The sequence below is a fragment of the Meles meles genome, chromosome 4 (assembly GCF_922984935.1).
Source record: "Meles meles chromosome 4, mMelMel3.1 paternal haplotype, whole genome shotgun sequence".
NCBI classification, from domain to species: Eukaryota; Metazoa; Chordata; class Mammalia; order Carnivora; family Mustelidae; genus Meles; species Meles meles.
This window is the reverse complement of record NC_060069.1, coordinates 156828726-156847491: the sequence shown is the minus strand read 5'-3', so window position 1 is coordinate 156847491 and position 18766 is coordinate 156828726. Positions and strand designations below refer to the sequence as shown.

Here is an 18766-nt window from a genome sequence, read left to right as displayed (position 1 = left end):
AGAACAGAGCTCTTCTGAGAAGTGCCTGTGGCTTCTGGCACTGCCCTTCCCCAAAGCAAAACCGTTGCTGGGATGGTACACGCGACAGCTCTTGGATTTGACACTCTGGTAAGACGCAGATAGAGCCGGGGCCATTCCCTCCTTTTTGTCATTTTGGGTAGAGGTGTGTGTTCCAGAATATAAGCTCTTTTTCTATACTTAGCGTTTCCTTTTCCAGAGGGACGTATTACTGTGAGTTTCGAGGGGGAAGGAGATCAGAGGAAAGAAGGGTTCTCAGGAACCACATTCAGATTCAGGGCCTTCCCCCGTCTCCCTGTTTTCTTCCAGAAGCACTCAGAGACTCCCTTCAGAAGTGGTAGATTTTCTGAGTGATGCCAAACCAAGGCCTCGAATACATGAACTAGTTAAGGGGTGAGAGCTGCCTTTGGGTGGGTCCCAGTGGACCCCGGAGGCGCACAGGGCCGAGGATCGGCCCGCTCCTCCCTGCGGCTGGGGTCCGAGGCACCCATGGGCTGGTGAGGACCCCCAGATTCCGGCGGCGGTGGTTCTCCTGGCCCAGCACCTTGACTGTGCGGCATCTGCTGCTTCATTCTGAAGGTAGGGACGCCTGGCATTGTTAGGACAGCGAAGGGAGCTTTTGGGGGAAAGGAGAGGAAGTATGGCTTTGGATGTGCACCAAAAACCTAAGCATCTGGTACTGTGAACGAACCGTAATTGTGCCAGAAACTCAAGCCCACTGGGTCCTGAGCCGCAGACTCAGCCCAGGGGCAGCCAGGGCATGGGGAGGGCCCGAGGCTTGTGTCTTTGGGGAGATCGTTAATAGACATGGCAGTTGGGCAGTGCATCCAAAGTGCTCAGTGACTTGCTTTCTCTTCACAGCCGATCCAGATTATCAACAGCACCATCGAAATGGTGAAGCCAGGGAAGTTTCCCAGCGGCAAAACAGAAATTCCTTTTGAATTTCCTCTGCACGTGAAGGGCAACAAAGTTCTGTACGAGACTTACCACGGCGTGTTTGTCAACATTCAGGTGAGAGTTTCCCAATCCTGTGCCGTGGATCTCCTAGCTTGGCTTCTGCCAAAAAAAAAAAACAAAACAAAAAAAAACGGCTCTGTCTTTCTTTGGTGGCAGAATTAATAGATGGACCCAAGAGTTTAATACTGTAATTACGCCAAGACTGCCTTTGCATTTTCTGTTTTGATTTCTCATTTTGCTTCGCAGAATGCATTTTATGTGTGGCCATTATTTTGGGTAGGAACCCCGGAGGACCCCGGCTATAGCTTCTTCTAAAAAATTCTGTTGTTTCCTTGGGGCCCTTGTTCTGGCCACGTTGACACCGCGAGGGGTGCTGTTAGTGTTCGGTGACAGCTAGGCCCGCGCTCCTCTCGGGCACCCGCACTGTCTATTTTAAGCGTATAAATATCTCTTTGTTAGATATCCAGAGGCTACTATTCTGACATGGGCTGTGTTCTTTATTGAACAAACCTTGTAAATGAGGGGAAGTGAATTTATGACTTCCTGTCTACCTCCGCCAGCCTGGGCCGCCTTTCACAGCTGCTATTGTCTCTGCCACAGTTCGGAGTCATGACTCAGAGCGAGCGGGCGAGAGAGAGCCTCTCCTCTATTCGGTGGAAAGAAAGGGACTTTTGTGATACCAGCTTTGCCGGGTTCCCCTTGCCGCGCGAGACAAAACCATTTTGTCTTGCGTACGTGCAGCAGGGCGGAAAGTTGGGAAGTTTCCTGATTTATGAAGTTGTCGCTGATAATTTGGTCTCGGCAGGAGACCATTCCCCTGCCTCCAAATATACAGATCTTCGAAACACTTGTGAGAGTTTCAGCTCAAGGTTTGTGTGCGTGCGAGAGCTGCGCAGCGCCGGCAAGATGGGGTGAGCAGACGCACATGCCGCGTGACATCCCGCACGGCAGGCGCTGTCTTTCCCTCCCGAAAAAGCGCATCTAGTCCCGCATCCTGGGTGCACCTGTTTCAGGCAATCTGGACACTGAGGGCTTTGGACAGCGCCCAGGAAGTGACAGGAACGACCAGCTTCCCAGGTCCGAGTACTTCCCGGTACGCTCACCGCAGTCCTTACCCGCAGCATGCCTTCTTAGCAAGACCGACGGTATCTCAAACGTCTCATTCGAACATCATATTTATCCTCTCTCCGGAATCAGCATCGCCTTGCTTTCCCGACACCGTAGCTCTTTAATACTGTTTATTTAATAACATGAGTGTCCGTTCATGAGAAACCGACGAGACGAACGTTCAGGTTTCACTGGTCATACTCCTGTGCCTTCCTCCTGTGTTCATTGTTCTTGTTAAGAAATTAATTTTTTTCGGGGCACCTGGGTGGCTCAGTGGGTTAAAGCCTCTGCCTTCGGCTCAGGTCATGATCTCAGGGTCCTGGGATCGAACCCCGCATCGGGCTCTCTGCTCAGCAGGAAGCCTGCTTCCTCCTCTCTCTCTCTGCCTGCCTCTCTGCCTACTTGTGATCTCTCTCTCTCTTTCTGTTAAATAAATAAAGTCTTAAAAAAAAAAAGAAATTAATTTGTTTCAAATCAAATCAGAGGGGCATCTGGCTGGTTTAGTCAGCAGAGCCCGTGACTCTTGATCTCAGGGTTGTGGGTTCCAGCCCCACGTTGGGTGCAGAGATTACTTTAAAAAATAAAGTCTTTAAAAAAAAAAATCAAATTGGAAATCTCATCCTTTTCCAAATATTGCCAAGAAGGGCATGCAGATGTACAGTTGACCCTTGAACAACATGGGTTTGAACTGTGTGGGTCCCCTTTCCCTGGATCTTTTAGAGTACAAATGTATTTTCTCTTCCTTGTGGTTTTCTTTTCTCTAGCTTACTTTATTGGAAAGATACTGTATGTGACACATACAACATACAAAATATCTGTTGATCGACTATTTGATGTTACCCATCAGGCTTCTGGGCAACAACAGACTCTCAGTAGTTAGTTTTTGGGAAGTCACAAATTGTACATGGACTTTTGACTGCGGGGATTGGCACCGCTCACCCCACATTGGTAAGAGTCAGGTGTGCATAAAAAACCACGTACCTGCGTCCTGCCTGGTTGTGTGTAAATTGGAAACTCTTTACAATGCTGTTGGAACGTTAGAAGGTGGCGAATTCTTCAGTATGATATATGGTCACCCAGACCCAACCTTTGTTTTGGTCATCGGGTTTCACCCCTGTAGGGTTAATTCAGAGTGCTACAACCTAGAATTCTCTACCCGCCCCCCAGATATCTCACAGATTCCTAAAAATGAAGAGATTTCTTCTCATCCTAACCTCCGATTTAGAAGGATCCGATTTAGAATCACCTAGATTCAGCATTTATTAGAATTTCGCCATTTTTGTTCGTCTGTGTTTCTCTTTCCTGAGTCATTTCAAAGTCAGTTACAGAACCATGTGAGCTATGTCAATATCCGTCTCCAGAAAGTGGGGATGCTCTCCTGTGTAGTCAACACTGACATTTTCACACCTATCCATATTAACTAAAATTCTCAAATACCTTCTCATTCCCAATTGTATTCACATTTGTTAATGCTCCTTTTGAGACAACATACTTCTTTTTCAAAGATTTTAAAGTAAACTATGCACCCAATATGGGGCTCGAACTCATAACCCCGAGACCAAGAGTCACGTGTTCCGCCCACTGACCCAGCCAGGAGCTCCTTGAAAATATACCTCCTGAGAGAAACCAGGATGGTGGATTTTTAAAAATCTGTGTTTCATTCATTGATTCATTCATTCAGTTTCTAGAAGGGTCTTTTGCTAGCCTCCTTGTTTTAGAGCAGACAGTGACTGCTGGGGTCACAGGGCTGGCCTCGGCAGGTGTCCCACGGGGCATTGCCCTCTCCCCCACCCTTGCTTGCCGTGCTTCCCCTGAAGATTCACGGGTGCATTACTTGGGACAGAAAGTGTTGTTAAACCCAGTAACATCCTCTTCCTCAAATGATGGGGGCACCAAGGCATTTTACATGGATGATTGAATTGTGTTGTAGTAACATAATGTAAAAATAGTAAAAACCGTAAGACAGAATAAAGGGTTTAAGGCGTAGCGAGTATTGCATTTCCAGCTGGCAGGGTCTGGGTTTCCTTGTCACTCTGTAGGCTTGGTGCTGTTTGGTCCTGTTCTTCACAGGTACGTTGTGTTTGTTTGTTACCTTCGTGATTAGATCGTATGTACCAGAAGCAACCCGCTTCTCCCGGCTGCCCTTTGTGCAAATACCTTTTCTTTTACAAGTTACATAAATCGGAGACAGATTTTCTTAGTTCGTTCTACTCTTGCGGCCATAGTAGCAAGGTTTTGTACTGTAACCCAACATTACAGCGGTCCCAACGTGTCTGCAAAATTGTATTTCAGAATTAATATGTCCAGACGCTAGTCATTCTTCATCACAGTTGGAAATATCCTTTCTAGGAGTCTGCTTCGCGTCTGCCAATGTGCTTCTTCCTTCTTTCTGTTGACCTTGTGTTTACGGACGGTCCTAAGATCCAATCCTGTCTGTACCTCCTCCTGGCGCCCTGCTCGGTCTGACGGTCCTGACCCCCTCTGACCTCCCACCCCCCGGATCCTCCTTAGCTGCTGGGCAAGATCACGATAAAATGAAAAGATCTAGGGCTTGGCAGCAGGCAGATCCGGGCCTGAGTCACGGCATTGCATAAGGATTCAGAGCCTGGTTTTGGCAACCGGCAGGTGTCAGTTGAAATCCCACCTCTCTGACCCCGACCAGCCTTCATGACCTCTCCTCCTAGGAGATGAATGAGGTCTTGGCTTGAACGCTTCATTAGCACAGTGCCAGGCATGTAGAATGCCCCGAGGCTATTTGCCAAGTGGCTGAATCAGTGAGTTCTTGGTGACTGTCCTTAGAATCCTCTGAGATGGTACATGTGAGAGAATTCACATCATCTGCGGAACAGAACGTCAGCGCGTTCCTCTCTGGACACTTTTCTCCCCACCGTCACTTAGCAGCTGCCCTGGATGACTGACGGTGGCTTCTGTGCTCAGAAACATTTTGTTACCAGAAGTTGATGCCTGTTGTTCTCACTCCTTTGCAAGTTGTAGAAATCCGGCTCAAACTGACTCAGCCTAAAGAGTATCATGGACCAAAGAGCCAACAGCTCCGGGGAAGGGGAAGCCTGGTGCGGATCCAGCTCAGCTTTCTACGCAGACCTCTGTCATTCTAGGGCTCTCCTTCTAGACCTCTTCCCTGGCCATGGTCGGGCTAAGCCGCCACGGGCTTACCATCTCCTGGGCCGGCTTCCCCGGCGGAGAGAACCCTTCCCAACAGTGCCTCGAGCAGCTCTGCCCGGGAGGGCTCGGGGGAGGTCAGCCCCCCAAACCCCTGAGACTGGAAAATGAGGCAGGGGAAGTTCCCACTGGGACAAGAATCCGAGACACCAGGCAGCCTGAACAGAATGTCGCCTGTACCAGACAGCATGTGAGCTGTGCAGGAGAATGACGAAACACGTCCGGGCATGCACACCTACATAGATGTACTACGTGTACACACACTTGCGTGCACACGCACCTGTATGGATCTGACGGCACCAGGCCTCACTGAGCTTGTTGGGTTGGGGAGACCGGATGGAAATCTCAGAAGAGTGTATATATACACATATATATGTATATATGTGTGTGTGTGTGTATGTATGTGTGCATATGTATGAGTGTGTATGTATGTGTGTGTGTGTGTGTGTGAAAAGGTCCTTGTAGACAAGGGATGTTTCTGTTTAAAAAGTGTTTTCCAAAAATAAATAAATAAAAAATTAAAAATAAAAGCGTTTTAATCTCCCGGTGGTACCTTAAATGTCTAGTAACTTCTCATATAATATATTAGTTTGTTCATAATAATGTAGCTTCTTGATTCAACCATGTATTTAGTCCTGGATATGCAAATCATTTTTAACAGAATTCTGAAATTTTACCTGGATGATTAAAACAAAAGCTAACTTTATGCAGCATGGGTTATGTGAATTTTTTTTTTTTTTGGAAGGTTAGCATTAAGACCGTGATGGCACTGTAGAATTTTGTTGCCGATCAGTCTGTCCGTCCTCAGACAGGAGTGTGAAGGAGAGGTCCTGGGTCAGAGCCCTTAGCTCCGGGGGCCGGCTCGGCAGGGGAGCGGCTCTCCCTGGGGCTGGGGGGAAGGCACACCGGCAGTGGCTTGCTCAGAAAACGAGCTCGGGGATGGCAGAGACTGAACACGGCTGGGTTAAAAGCTAGTGTGATGCTGCCTGACTTATCTTGCTCCGTGGAATGCTGGGTGCGGTCCTGGGGCTCCCGGTCCTTCCTGAGCGCTTTCTCCTCCTAATAACAAAGTAGCTGCCGCTTTACCGAGAGCTGCTTGCTCTCCGCCAGACCCCGTGCTGAGTGCCCAGCACACAGCGAGCATCTCGCTTGGCTCTTGCTGAAGCATAACGTCCCCCTTCTACAGGGCAGGAGGCCGAAGGCCAGGCGAGTTGCCTCATCCGCCAGGGCTCACACAGTGAGACCGGTCACCGGACTGGGGCTGGCTTTCGCTGCTGCGTGCGTGTTCTTTCTGCTCTGTGCCCCCCACGGGCCTCCGCCCCCCGGTCTCTCCCTGTGTTACAGCTGAGACTGTGCCTTTTGTACCGGTGGGTCCCACTGTGGGACTAGGGGACTAGGGACCACCTTCAATTGTTCTTGCTTTTGGTCTTTTTATAGAAAGTGCCTTTACTTTGAGCGTTCGCTCCCTCTATTATGTATATAAATTTCAAACAACACGGTAGTTGGACCAAGTTTCCCTAAAATACATTGACTTCCTTGTCTCTCTGAATATAATTCCACGACGAAGGCAAATCACACTAACGTGACGTCGTCTTCTCCGACTTCTCCCTGCAGTATACCCTGCGCTGTGACATGCGGCGGTCTCTGCTGGCCAAGGACTTGACCAAGACCTGCGAATTCATCGTCCACTCTGCTGTAAGCTGTGTTTGGGGGGCTCCGTGCTTGGTCCCAGGAATCTTCTCTAGGGTCTGGTATCTTACCCCAGTTCGAAGCTGGTGTGTCAGCCTGGTGCTGTGCGATGGCTGCTGGGGAAAGAGACTCCGGGTGGGACACGAGGAACCTTGTTTCTCTCGGCCGGGTTAGAGCACCAGCACCAGCATCAGCGTGTGCCTCATTCCCCCAGGCCCAGAATCCCCCGCCGGGGGAGCTTGTGCCTCAGCCGAGGAGCACCAGGCTGGGAGCCCCCCTCAGAGCAAATGAGCGGTGAGCAAGCCTGCTTCAGAGAAACACACCCCTCCTCACGGTTGCTGAGGCAAACACAGCCCAGAGCCGTGGCCCGGCCCCGCTGAAGAATGGTCAGAGCCCCACAGTCCTGTTCTGCCCGACAAGGACAGTGGGGACACCTGGGGCCAGAGTGGTTTGCCTCCCCCGACACCTTCTGCTCACACCTTACCGTGACAGAATGTTCTTAAAAAAATCACTTTCACATGTCACCTGAACTGGGCCCCCCCTCCCCACGGCTGTAGGCGATCCTGGGTGAATTCAAGGCAGAATTCTGCAGCCCATCTGCTCGACGACTCAGTCATCGTGCAGAACTTAGCAGTGACAGGCAGCGCCTGCCCCAGGTGTGACACGTGGTGACAGATGTCCACTGCACTGGATTCCCCTCTTTTGTGTCCCCGGGCTTTCCAGGTCCAGTATCGGAGCAGCTGCCGGGCCGTGCCCTGCCCTCCCGGGGCTGTGCGCACACACCTCTGGTTCCAGGCTGGCCCGCCCCCTCTTGCTCGGGCTGTGGCCTGGTTCCCTCCTGGAGGAGCCACCTGGTCTCAGAATGTTGTCCATCTGCCTTTGATTTAATTCTGAGCAGTTTGGGGACAGGAGAGAGCCAAACTGGGGTTCCTGGAGGTGCCCAGGTGAACAGAGCCTCAATGTGTGTATGGATGCCGTGGGGTGGCAGGCCGTGTCCGAGGTGCCACCCAGATTCGACAGACACAAGAGCCATTGGCTTTCCTTGGGTCACGTACCCGGTGTGGCCTACAGCTTCATTGGCATTGACCTGGGGACCTCACACAGGTCCCATAGTCTTTGCCACCGGCCTTAGGAAGTGGGGCTTCTCCAGAGCTCCCCGGTGAGGTAGGTTGGTGTTTGTGGAACCTTTGCAGTTGCATTTCTTTTACACTGTTACGAAATGTCCACGGGTGTCTCTTAGTAATGGTTCAGGAAAAATGGGAGACTTACGTCTCCTGTGTATAAGATTGGCAAAATCACTGATGTCCTTTATTTGCATCATTTTTGTGACTTTTGGGGACTTCCAACATTTATAGTTTTTCCCTTACTAATAATAATTAACTGTATTTAATTGTTTCTTTAAGTGATAAACATATAAAATATTAAAAATAGTTATCTTTTTTGGAAGTGATGTGATTTAGGTATTTTCCTTTTTTTATGAAGGGTCTTGAAACTGAAGGAAAAAAAAAACTTTTTTCATGTGGATTAGTCCCGAGAAGAGACACACCCTTTTAGGTTTTCAGCAAAAAGAGCCTCCAGCTTTGGGAAGGAGAGTAAGACCAAGTCAGCTCCCTGTCCAGAGCTGGGCCCCAGGCCCTTGTTCTAGGAGAGGGGGTTAAAATAAATACCGTCCAAGAACGCTACTCTCGGTTCTTAGGACTAATTTTTCATTTCTGGCCCTGTTGACCAGCAAGTGGGGGAGACCTCTCGCTTCCCGGGGAGGCACAGCTGAGGACAGACACCCCATGGCCCCCGACCCCGGGCCCACAGCCCACTCTAGACTTCAGGCCCCCCCCACCCTGGGGCCAGCTCAGGGCACGCAGCAGGGGCAGAGGTCCTGGGGCCCCCTCCGAACAGCTTACCGACACACAGTCCCCAAGAAGCCTGTTCTTTGTGAATGGTTTCAGAGAAGGCCAAACCATGTGTGATCTCCAGTTGCCAACTCAAATATTCCTTTAAATGCTGTAAGGAAGAATGTGTTCCCCGAAGCGTGTGTTCACGAACCTGTTAGGAAGAATATTGTAGAATGTGTTTTGGTAAATGAGTAAACTTGGTGGATTGGCCAGTGCCTTTCCTCCACCATGGCCCCCCCGGCCTGTGGTTCCCCGGCACCCGAGCGCACCACACCAGGCAGGCCCTGGTGATGCTTGGCCGCCCAGGTGGCTTCTGCGGTTACGTGATGTGGCGAGGACCATCGTTCGTAATTATGGTAACATTTCTAGTTTAGAGGAGCGGGCCTTCCAGGGGGACAGCTGAGTGGCTAACCGCACGGGCGTTGGAGCCGGGCCACCTGGGTTTGAATCTCGGCTTGGCTACTGGAGAAAGCCATGGGAGCTGGCCGCGCCTCACTGTCCATGTCTGTGAAATGGGACCAGTGACAGGGACAGCACCCGATTCTGTCATCATGCTAGTTCGGTGTGAGCTCTTGTTCTAAGAGAGGAGTTTAAAATAAATACCTTCCAAGACTCAATACTCTCGGTTCTTAGGTCTAATTTTTCATTTCTGGACCCGAAAGGGCCCCAAGAGATTTTTAAGAAAGCAGTCCCCTCATTTTATTTTTTATTTTTTATTATTTTTTTAGCAGTCCCCTTATTTTATAGATGAGGAAACTGAGTCATGGGGATGAAGAAATTTGACAAAGAACAAAACATAGATTTTTGGCAAAACTGTGTGTTTAGACCCCACATGACCTGCGTCTGAGTACTAAGTTCTTCCCAGTTCATTACGCTGCCCTTTGTTTCTCTAGAAGGGGAAAGGGAAGTTTGGCCTGTGGGGCTCTTGGCTTCAAGCAGCTGATTTGGATTTTGCCTCCTGTTTTAGCCTCAGAAGGGGAAGTTGACCCCGAGTCCCGTGGACTTCACCATTACACCTGAAACCCTGCAGAACGTCAAAGAGGTATGGCGCCCCTCGGCTCTGCGGGCTGGGGTATCCGCTCAGCCGCTGCGTCCCACCAGCACCCCGTGGCCCAAGTCTTCCCTTGGGTATCAAGTCATCAAGATGAAATTTCGGATTATTGTCAATACCCAATGTAGTCTGGATTTTCAGTTCTGATTTCTTTTTAAACTGCGTAAGTTCTGAGAAGGAGAATGCTTCTGTAAAGCTGCTCGGGGAGGCTATTTGCCTGCTGTGCCCCACCCCCCCGATTCTCCCTGGCCTAACATGTAGGGATCAGAGCCCCTCTCCCTGAGCCCTGGCTGCCCCCGCCACCCATCCTTGGAGGCCGCAGCCTCTCCCCCCGCTCTCCAGACCATGTTGACCAGCAAGTGGGGGAGGCCCCTCGCTCCCTGGGGAGGCACAGCTGAGGCACGGGTGCGGCGTGGGGGGCATCTCTGAAAGTCCATTTACTGGAGGGGACAAGTCCCCTGTAGGCCAGTCAGCTTGTTCTCTTGCAGGGATTTGAACGTGACTGGAAACACCCAGGGAGCACAGATGGTCGTCCGGGCCTTGGCTCTTAGCACCGCCATGAGCGCTCATGCCCCTAAGTGGGTTTGTGTTTCTTCCTTCCAAAGAATCTCAGTAGCACAAAACCCAGTGACAGAGCTGGAGTGAGGAAGAGAGTGGAGCAGATCGAATGTATCTTGTAAAGATCTCCTGGCTGGACTTTGTATAGTTTGTTTTGTTCCCTATATCTTGTCTCTGCTTTACTTTACTGGTTTTCTTCTCCTTTGTCCCCGCCCTTACTCTGATTGATGAAGGTCTGTTACCCTATGGTTGCTTGCTTTTTCCTCTCACGTCCTTTTTCTGTTTTCGTAATAGTCACCCCCAAATGTTCGAACATACAGAGACACTCATGAGTTTAAGTAACAACACTGAGAACGAGAGCCTTCTGCCAGAAGGTTTGTAACATTTTTGCATTTTCCTCCCACCATACCCCTCTCGTTTGTTGAAACGGTCTGAAATCTAAGTTCCAGTTTATCTGTTTTATCTTTCCTAGTATGAAGCCTCTGTTGGCTTAGAAATGATTTTTCGTAGTTGCCCAAAGTAAACAGTCATGATTTAGCCAACATTGAATTACTAGAAGTTTCACCATGGTCATTGCTCTCTTCTGCTTTCTCTCACCTTTTTTTCCTTCAGTGTATTTTTTTGTGCTTCTGGAGCACACCCTAGACTCATTCTTTCTGAATGAATGAGGAATGAACTTATATCCTCGAGTGTCTGTCTAATAGACACCTGCCTTTGCTCTCACACTGAACCCTAGTTTTGTCTAGGTAGGTGGAAGCTTCTGGCTTTAATTTCATTTGCCCTTTGAACTTGGGAGAGGAGCTCCCTGGTTTTCCTGGTGCCTTATGATACTGATGAACTGATCGCCAAATATTTGTGAGCTCCTCTGTTTCTCCTCCTTCTCCCCCAGCCCGGAAAATTCCAGCACCCCCGCATCCTTATCATTCTGGAATTTCAAAGCCCTTGCCAGATTTGGGTGTTTAATCAGTCAGTGTGCCTGCCATCTTTTCTTCAGCTCTGTGAACTTCTCTCGATGTTTCTTAGAGGCATCAAGGAGAATCTTGGCACAGTCTTTCAGCTCACTTGTTTACTCGTCGGTTGGTATGTCGCCCAAGTGTTGACATGTTTCCCTCAGCAAGAGTATCATTCCTCTCCAAGCGGTTTCTTTTCCAAGAGAGCCCCTTCTTTTACTGCAGATACACGGCCCTTCGTCTCTCTCTCGGGCTGGTTGTTCTGTTTGCAGAGGGTGTGCGTCTTTCTTGCTTTTATTTTCCTCAGCTGTTTGTTGATTCTTGGTTGTCAGCTTATAATTATAGATGAGCATCGAATACGTATGGCGTCATTGACTAGAGTGTCGGTCCTTAGCCTGAATGACAGTCTGTCCTTAGCCCAAATGACAGTCTGTCCTTCTGGTTATGAACACACTCTGACAGGAGCTTTGCTGCTGGGGAACACCTGTTTGACCCTGTGGGCTTTCTTTCGGGGTGTGCTGGTAGCTTGTCTTCTGGGGTGAGGGCGTCGTCCTGCGTTGTGGCTGTAAATGACTGCGGACGCTTGCCCTGCCTTGCCCATCCTGCTTCGGGAGTGTCCTGGCAGGGGAGTTGCCTTGAGGGAAGCTGTGATGGCAGCCTGGGCACGTGCTGACTCCAGAGGCCGTTCATGACCCCCTCACCGACTGCCTCTTCCCTGCGTGGGCGCCACTCCTCATCTCACGGCTGCTCCCTGCTGGGGACACCCTTGTGCCCCCAACCTCAGGGCAGGATCCCCTGAGCTCTTGGGAGCTTCCCTGAGCACTTTCATGCACAGAAACTCTTCACTGGGGTGTTTCCTTGTGGCGTCCCACATGGACTTTCTCGGCGTAGTTTAGTTTATTTGTCTATGTTAACATTACGCCGTCGGTAGAGAGGGTGCCATGAATGTTCAGTCAGGATCTTCGGCTGGATGTTGAAAGTTTTCTTTCTCACCAGTTGCCTAAAAGAATTTTAATATAGATTGCAGCTGCTTTTTATTTTTCTAAACAAATAGCTACTTTACTTTTTCGTTGTTGTTAGAACTTTGTTGAGTCAAGACTTTTCTCTTTGACTTGAATCAAGACCTCTCTGCCTCTGGGGCCATGCGGTACAGAGCTCCCTGCCTTCCAGTTCCAGCGCCGACGATGGGCGAACACCAGCCACAGTGACCACCGGCCCTCAAGGTGTGGCCGGTCGGAGCCGAGCTGAGCCGTAGGTGTAAGGTGCCGACTGGATTTCAAAAAGGAAGAGAATATAAGCATAATGATTTAATATTGATCAAAAAGGAAGAGAATATAAGCATAATGATTTAATATTGATCACATGTGGTGTTTAGGATATATTGGTTGATTTTAGCTGTTTCCTTTTACTTTCGAAAATACAGCTACTAGGGGCGCCTGAGGGGCTCAGTGGGTTGTGCGTCTGCCTTCGGCTCAGGTCATGATCTCAGGGTCCTGGGATCGAGCCCCACATCGGGCTCTCTGCTTAGCAGGGAGCCTGCTTCCCCCTCGCTCTCCGCCTGCCTCTCTGCCTACTTGTTGATCTCGATCTCTATGTCAAATAAATAAAAAAATAAAAATCTTTAAAAAAATACAGCTATTAGAAAATTTTAAATCACATCTGTGGCTCACATTTGTGGCCACATTTTGCTTCTGTGAGACGGTGGTGTTCTAAACTCTGACATAGCTTTGGCACCTGGGACCAGCTGGGTGACGTGCGCTAGAACAGTTGCCTCTGACTCCTCAGATCCGCGTCCCACAAAAACATCATCGTCCAACCGTGACCAGGCTCCTAGGTGTACAGGGGAAAGGTCCAGAAGGTCTTAGTCAAGCACTGATGAAAATTGTTCTCTTTAACTGTTCTTGAAGTAAAAGGAAGAATCTTGGCTTTTCAGAATTGTTTAATTGGGAGCATTTTTTAGTTGATTCTCTTTTAAAACATTTTTGGGGGGGTGTGTGACCGGTTCCCTGTAGACGCTGCTGGCAGCTTGCTCGGGAGTTTCTAGGTCGTGTCGCTTGGTGAGAAGGAGCTTCCAGATCTGACCCAGGCGGTCGGGACGGCTCTGGGGGAGCTGGCGGTTCGGCCAGGCAGCGTCGGCGCCGGGTGTCTGCGGGCGGGTGTTGAATAATTCAGTCTGTTCGTCAGCTTGACAGGAGCTCTAAGGACTATTGTACCTTTTCCCCATTTTGTACAACAGGGGCCCAGTGGGTTTTATAAAAACTGCCCGACTTTGTTCTCCGTTTTTCTTTGCACCCAGCGACTGCCTCTGGAGGGAGTTCCCTGGGCACCTTCCATTCCCACCGCCCCTTGTCTCGTTCCAGAGAGCCTTGCTCCCCAAATTCCTCATCAGAGGGCACCTCACCTCCACCAACTGTGTCATCACGCAGCCGCTGACCGGGGAGCTGGTGGTCGAGAGCTCGGACGCCGCCATCAAGAGCATAGAGCTGCAGCTGGTCCGCGTGGAGACCTGCGGTAAGGGTGGCCCGCGGGGCGCGGGGAGCGCGAAGGAAGGGCGTGGCCCCTCAATTCCAAGAAGCGTCTGAGGAAGCGAGACGTGGAGGGGAGGGAGCCCTAGATCCCGTGGAGCAGATGGCAGAAGTGTCACCCGTGGGCTGTCGATCGATCGGGCCGTGGGGACGGCCCCTGTTCTCCGACCGCACCGTGTGCGCTGCCTCCCGCAGGGTGTGCAGAAGGCTACGCCCGGGACGCCACAGAGATTCAGAACATCCAGATCGCCGAGGGGGATGTGTGTCGGAGCCTGTCCGTGCCCATCCACATGGTGTTCCCCCGGCTCTTCACCTGCCCCACGCTGGAGACCACCAACTTCAAAGTGGGTAAGCGATGGGGCGCCTGGGTGGCTCAGTGGGTTAAGCCGCTGCCTTCAGCTCAGGTCATGATCTCAGGGTCCTGGGATCGAGCCCCGCATCAGGCTCTCTGCTCCGTGGGGAGCCTGCTTCCTCCTCTCTCTCTGCCTGCCTCTCTGCCTACTTGTGATCTCTCTCTGTCAAATAAATAAATAAAATCTTTAAAAAAAAATAAAAAAATAAAAAAAAAAATAAAGTGGGTAAGCGCGCTGCTCCCCGCCCTGCGGCCCGCCTGATTGGCCCGCAAGCATGGGGCCCCCGCGCACCCCCGGGGCAGACAGGTCGTTCTGCTTGGGGCCGGCTCGGCGCAGGACACTTGGTCCCCCCGTCACACAACAGAAACTCCCCGAGAAGCCGCCCGAGACAGCGCCACCCTGTCGGGGACAGAAACGCGAGGCAGCAGGGAGCGTGCGGGTCAGGGAAGCTCCTTGGACAGGCAGCATCTGAGCAGAGACGCAGCGTGACAGTCCAGGGCCAGCGCGGATCATCGCGAAGGCCGCCGTCCCACCAGCATAGGATGTCTTGGTCATTTTCTTTCTTTTTTTCTTAAAGGTTTTACTTATTTATTTGACAGGGAAAGAGAGCACAAGCAGGGGGAGAGGGAGAGGTTCTTCGAATAAGAACTGTCACAACTGGGGGCACCTGGGTGGCTCAGTCGTTAAGCATCTGCTTTTCAGCTCAGGTCATGATCCCAGGGTCCTGGGATCGAGCCCCACATCAGGCTCCCTGCTAAGTGGGAAACCTCTTCCTCCTCCCTCTCTCAAACCCCTTGCTTGTCCTCCCTCTATTGCTGTGTGTCTCTCTGTCAAATAAATAAATAAAATCTTTTTTTAAAAAAGTCGCAAGTGGAAAAATAAAGCAAGGGTATGAAAGAACAGAAGGAATTTTAGAAGATTCTAGTAAAGACGGAGGACAGTGAGGCGTGTCTGGGAAGCAGACCCTTCCTCTCCCAAGGCAAGGAAACACGTTTCCTCAGAGAAAGCGCACCAGGGGCGGTCGGAGGCCGCTACCGCCGTTCTCGCTGGTTCCCCTGGAAGCGTGGGGTGATGGACCTGGGACACGGCCACGGACACCCCACGGCACCCAGTGCCCCCACCTCCCGGAGCCCCCGTGGGCACGGGGTGTCGGCGGCCGGGCCGGGTGAGCGTAACTACGCCCGTTCTTTCTCTTCCCAGAATTTGAGGTCAACATCGTCGTGCTACTTCACGCGGATCACCTCATCACGGAGAACTTTCCGCTGAAGCTCTGCAGGGTGTAGCCCGGGAGCAGGCGATGTGGACGGCCAGCGAGGCCGAGCGGACATGCCGTGGGTAGCCGGCGCTCGCAGGAGCCGAAGCCAGCAGCATAGGCTTATTTTCGAGGTGATTCTGTATCAGAAATGAATCCAACCCCTCAGTACAATCACTGTTGTTCCTCATCTCCCCGAGGCTTCTGCTTCCGGTGGGGCACGTCTCACCAGACCTGGTCCCTGCAGTGCATCAGGACCTCCTAACTGGAGGTGGCGAGATGGGTTCGCAGAAAGCACGATTTCCTCGGACTCCCGGCTCAGCTGGCCTGTTAAGGAGCAGTAAAACTGTGACCGCAGCAGCGCTTGGCTGGCAAATGAGGGTCTGGGGGCAAAGGAAACCCTCCCCGCCAGGCCAGTGGGTGTAGCGAAGAGCCCTGGCAGAAGGCGGCTGCGCGGGGACGGTGACAAGCCGACCAGTTATCTATGACGTCTGTAGGCACTGTCCAAGGACAGCTGCCCAGCGGCGTCCGCTGGAACCGTGTGGCGTTTTCCACTCTGTTCTGTAGTTCTTCCATCACGGTTTTCGCGATGACTCCAGGACGTTGAGGGAACCGGAACAGAGCATTCCTGGCTGTCACAGGAGGACCTGTCGCTGGTGGGTGGGTTCTGAATGGCGTGGCCTGCCCCCGAGGTGAAGCCACTGGGGTTCACAGTGTGCGGAGAGCCTGTTGCAGCTCGTTTCCTCCGTCTGATCCGGTTGGTCCACGGTGGCCGCGGCCTCAGGAATAAGCTGTGAGCTTTGCACGCCACCTGGCCTTCCCGGACAGTCCCTCCCTCCGGCAGCCCTGAGCAAGGTGGCCGGGCCTGTGTCCCTCCCGCGCCCCCACACCCGGCCGTGCTGCGATCGTCCTGGGACCGCATCTGGTGACGTGACGTGGAGGGCAAACAGCCCTGACTCGGGCCCTGCTTTGTCCTGGGGCTTCACCAGTGAAACCGATATAACTTGCTCACGGGGTCATTTCTAGTCTGGCTCCCAGAGAATACGTTCCTGGTCTATAAATCTCCCTTTATGCTCCCGGACATCAACAGGGATCTGTCTTTGATGATGTGTTCAGAGTATTGGGAAACAGGGAGGCCGTACTCTCTGGGACGTTTCAAAGGTAGAAATCAGTTTTAATGATTAAAAAGAAGCTAAATAAGAATTGTGAGCAAAGGTTTGGGAGGTACATTGCTGTATCACTTCTTCAATAAAGCGCTTTTACGGGTATAAATAGGACGAGTGTTCTTAGGGTGCAGCTGTTACCTGGAGACCCGCCAGCGCCGTGGTGCTCTCGTTTTCATTTCATTCGATCCTGAGTGGCCCAGACAAGGGCCTCAGGCTGCCATTTCCTGCCCCTTCTTGGCCAGCACCCCCCGTCGGGGGTTAAGGAGAGCACAGATGTCCGGCTGTGTGGCCAGGGGTGGAGACCGTCTGCCGTCGGAGGCTCAGGTTTGTCGGGTTCTCCCATGAGAGCAAGAGGACGAGGAGGGGAAGGGGAGGGAAGGAGTCCGAAGCGTGAATCCGTGACGGTATCCTGATTGGGAAATGCCCTGTAGGCAGCCGTCCCCTTGGGCTGTCAGAGCTCCCGCAGAAGTGGGGCCTGGCTCCCGTGCTCGGCCGTGTCGTCAGTTCTGGAGTGAAGGCAAGAGGGAAATCAGAAAGCAGATGTAGAAAAGCCGAAGCGTTTGTGCCGGAATTCGCCCGGTTGGTGGCCTGAGCCCGCCTGCTCCGGTGGCTGCTGGGCAGTGGAACCCCGGCCGCGCTTCTGCCTCGTTGCTGTCTCGGAGTCTCCAGTCCGAGTCTGAATTGTCCTCTTAAAACTTCGGGGGATAGGATTACATCTGCGTGCTGGCAAGGATTGGGTCGCGACAGATTGCTATGATCTGGGGTCCCACAACCCCTTTCAGATGACCCCTTCTTCCGAAATGAGGCTGTGCTTCCGTGAACCCATGGCCCCCGGCTAGGGACTTGCTTCCGACTCCTTTGGGGCTGGGTGTGTTCCTGGGACAAGGACAGGGGCCCGTCCGTGGGGCTGGACCAGGAGGCCTGCATCCCCGCCTGGCCCGCGCCAGAGCTCGGTGCCGTCGGGGATGGTGGAGAAGCAGGGCACCCTCCCTGCCCCCACAATGTATAAGCCAAACAGCTCACCTCCCGCCCTGGGTTGTCACAGGAAAGAGAAGGGAGGGGACTTGTCTTCAGCCTCCAGATGGCTGGGGGTCTTGGCAGTCCAGCCCCAAACCAGGGCCTAGTGCCTCGTAGAGCCTGACGTTCACGAGTGTGTAGAGCAGGGACCTACTCCTCCCATCTTCATGACCATCCCCCCGGCCTAGCAGGGACTTCGAGACTCAGGGATCCAGAACCTTGCTGGAGCCAGCTGGCCAAGTGCCAGGGTGCGTGTAGGTCCAGTGCTCCCTGCGGCCACCGCTGCCCCCCGTCCAGTGGCCACAGGACCCAGCTGGACCCAGCCCTACCCAGAAGAACTTCCCGGACCCTAGTGGAAGGAAAATGAGCTGTTTCCACTGGGACTAGTCAGGCAATTAAAAAAACCCAAGTTCTTGGTTTTCCCGGAGACAAGTATCCGTATGGAGAGTAAGTCCTGAGAAGACAACTGTGGTGCCTCCCTTCTCGATCCTTCGTTGGGAGACAAGAGCTGCACTGGGCTCACGGGGCGTCCTGGGGTTGGGGGGATGGGCCACATGCTGCCCGGCTCAGGGGAGCTGACCCCGGCGGTTCCAAGGTGCCATCTACGGCTTTGGGGCCAGCGAAAGTGAGAACTACAAGAATATTCCTGGTCGTTTGGGACTCGGCCCTGTTCTAAGGGCACATGTCCCAGGACTGTGGGAATGCTGTGAGGAGGGAACGGCTACCCGCATTACCGCTGCAGCGATCGTCGTCGATGGGAGGCACCTGTCCGTGTTTGCACACACCTGCCCGCTGTCCCGGCGAGCTCGCTCAGTGTGGCCAGGTTTTACGGGCACCAAAGCCCAGGATGCCCTCGTCCTGCTTCATTTGGGCTTCACTTGGCTGTGTCGGCGACATCCTTTTCTGCTTGTTGCCCTGTTTCGCCGTCACACGTCGGCCATGCCACCGTAGCTGTTGGGAGCCCAGGGCCACCTGTTCACAGCGACTGCCTCAGCTCTGGTGAGGTGAATCACAGGAAGACAACATCATGGGACAGGAAATCGTTTGCAGC

General features: G+C 52.3%; 1 protein-coding gene across 2 annotated transcripts in view; it reads left to right on the top strand.

The window, feature by feature from the left end:
* Window positions 1-16804, top strand: part of VPS26C (VPS26 endosomal protein sorting factor C) — a 42804-nt gene extending 26000 nt beyond the window's left edge. The window contains exons 3-8 of one of the 2 annotated variants that reach the window (XM_046003031.1): window positions 880-1029; window positions 6877-6957; window positions 9811-9885; window positions 13699-13913; window positions 14123-14275; window positions 15481-16804. In XM_046003031.1, coding sequence (XP_045858987.1) covers window positions 880-1029; window positions 6877-6957; window positions 9811-9885; window positions 13699-13913; window positions 14123-14275; window positions 15481-15487 — 681 coding nt within the window. In that variant the 3' untranslated portion in view covers window positions 15488-16804. The remainder of the gene's footprint in view (window positions 1-879; window positions 1030-6876; window positions 6958-9810; window positions 9886-13698; window positions 13914-14122; window positions 14276-15480) is intronic. The other variant, XM_046003030.1, reaches the window with a different exon arrangement.
* The last annotated feature ends 1962 nt before the right edge of the window (window positions 16805-18766 follow it).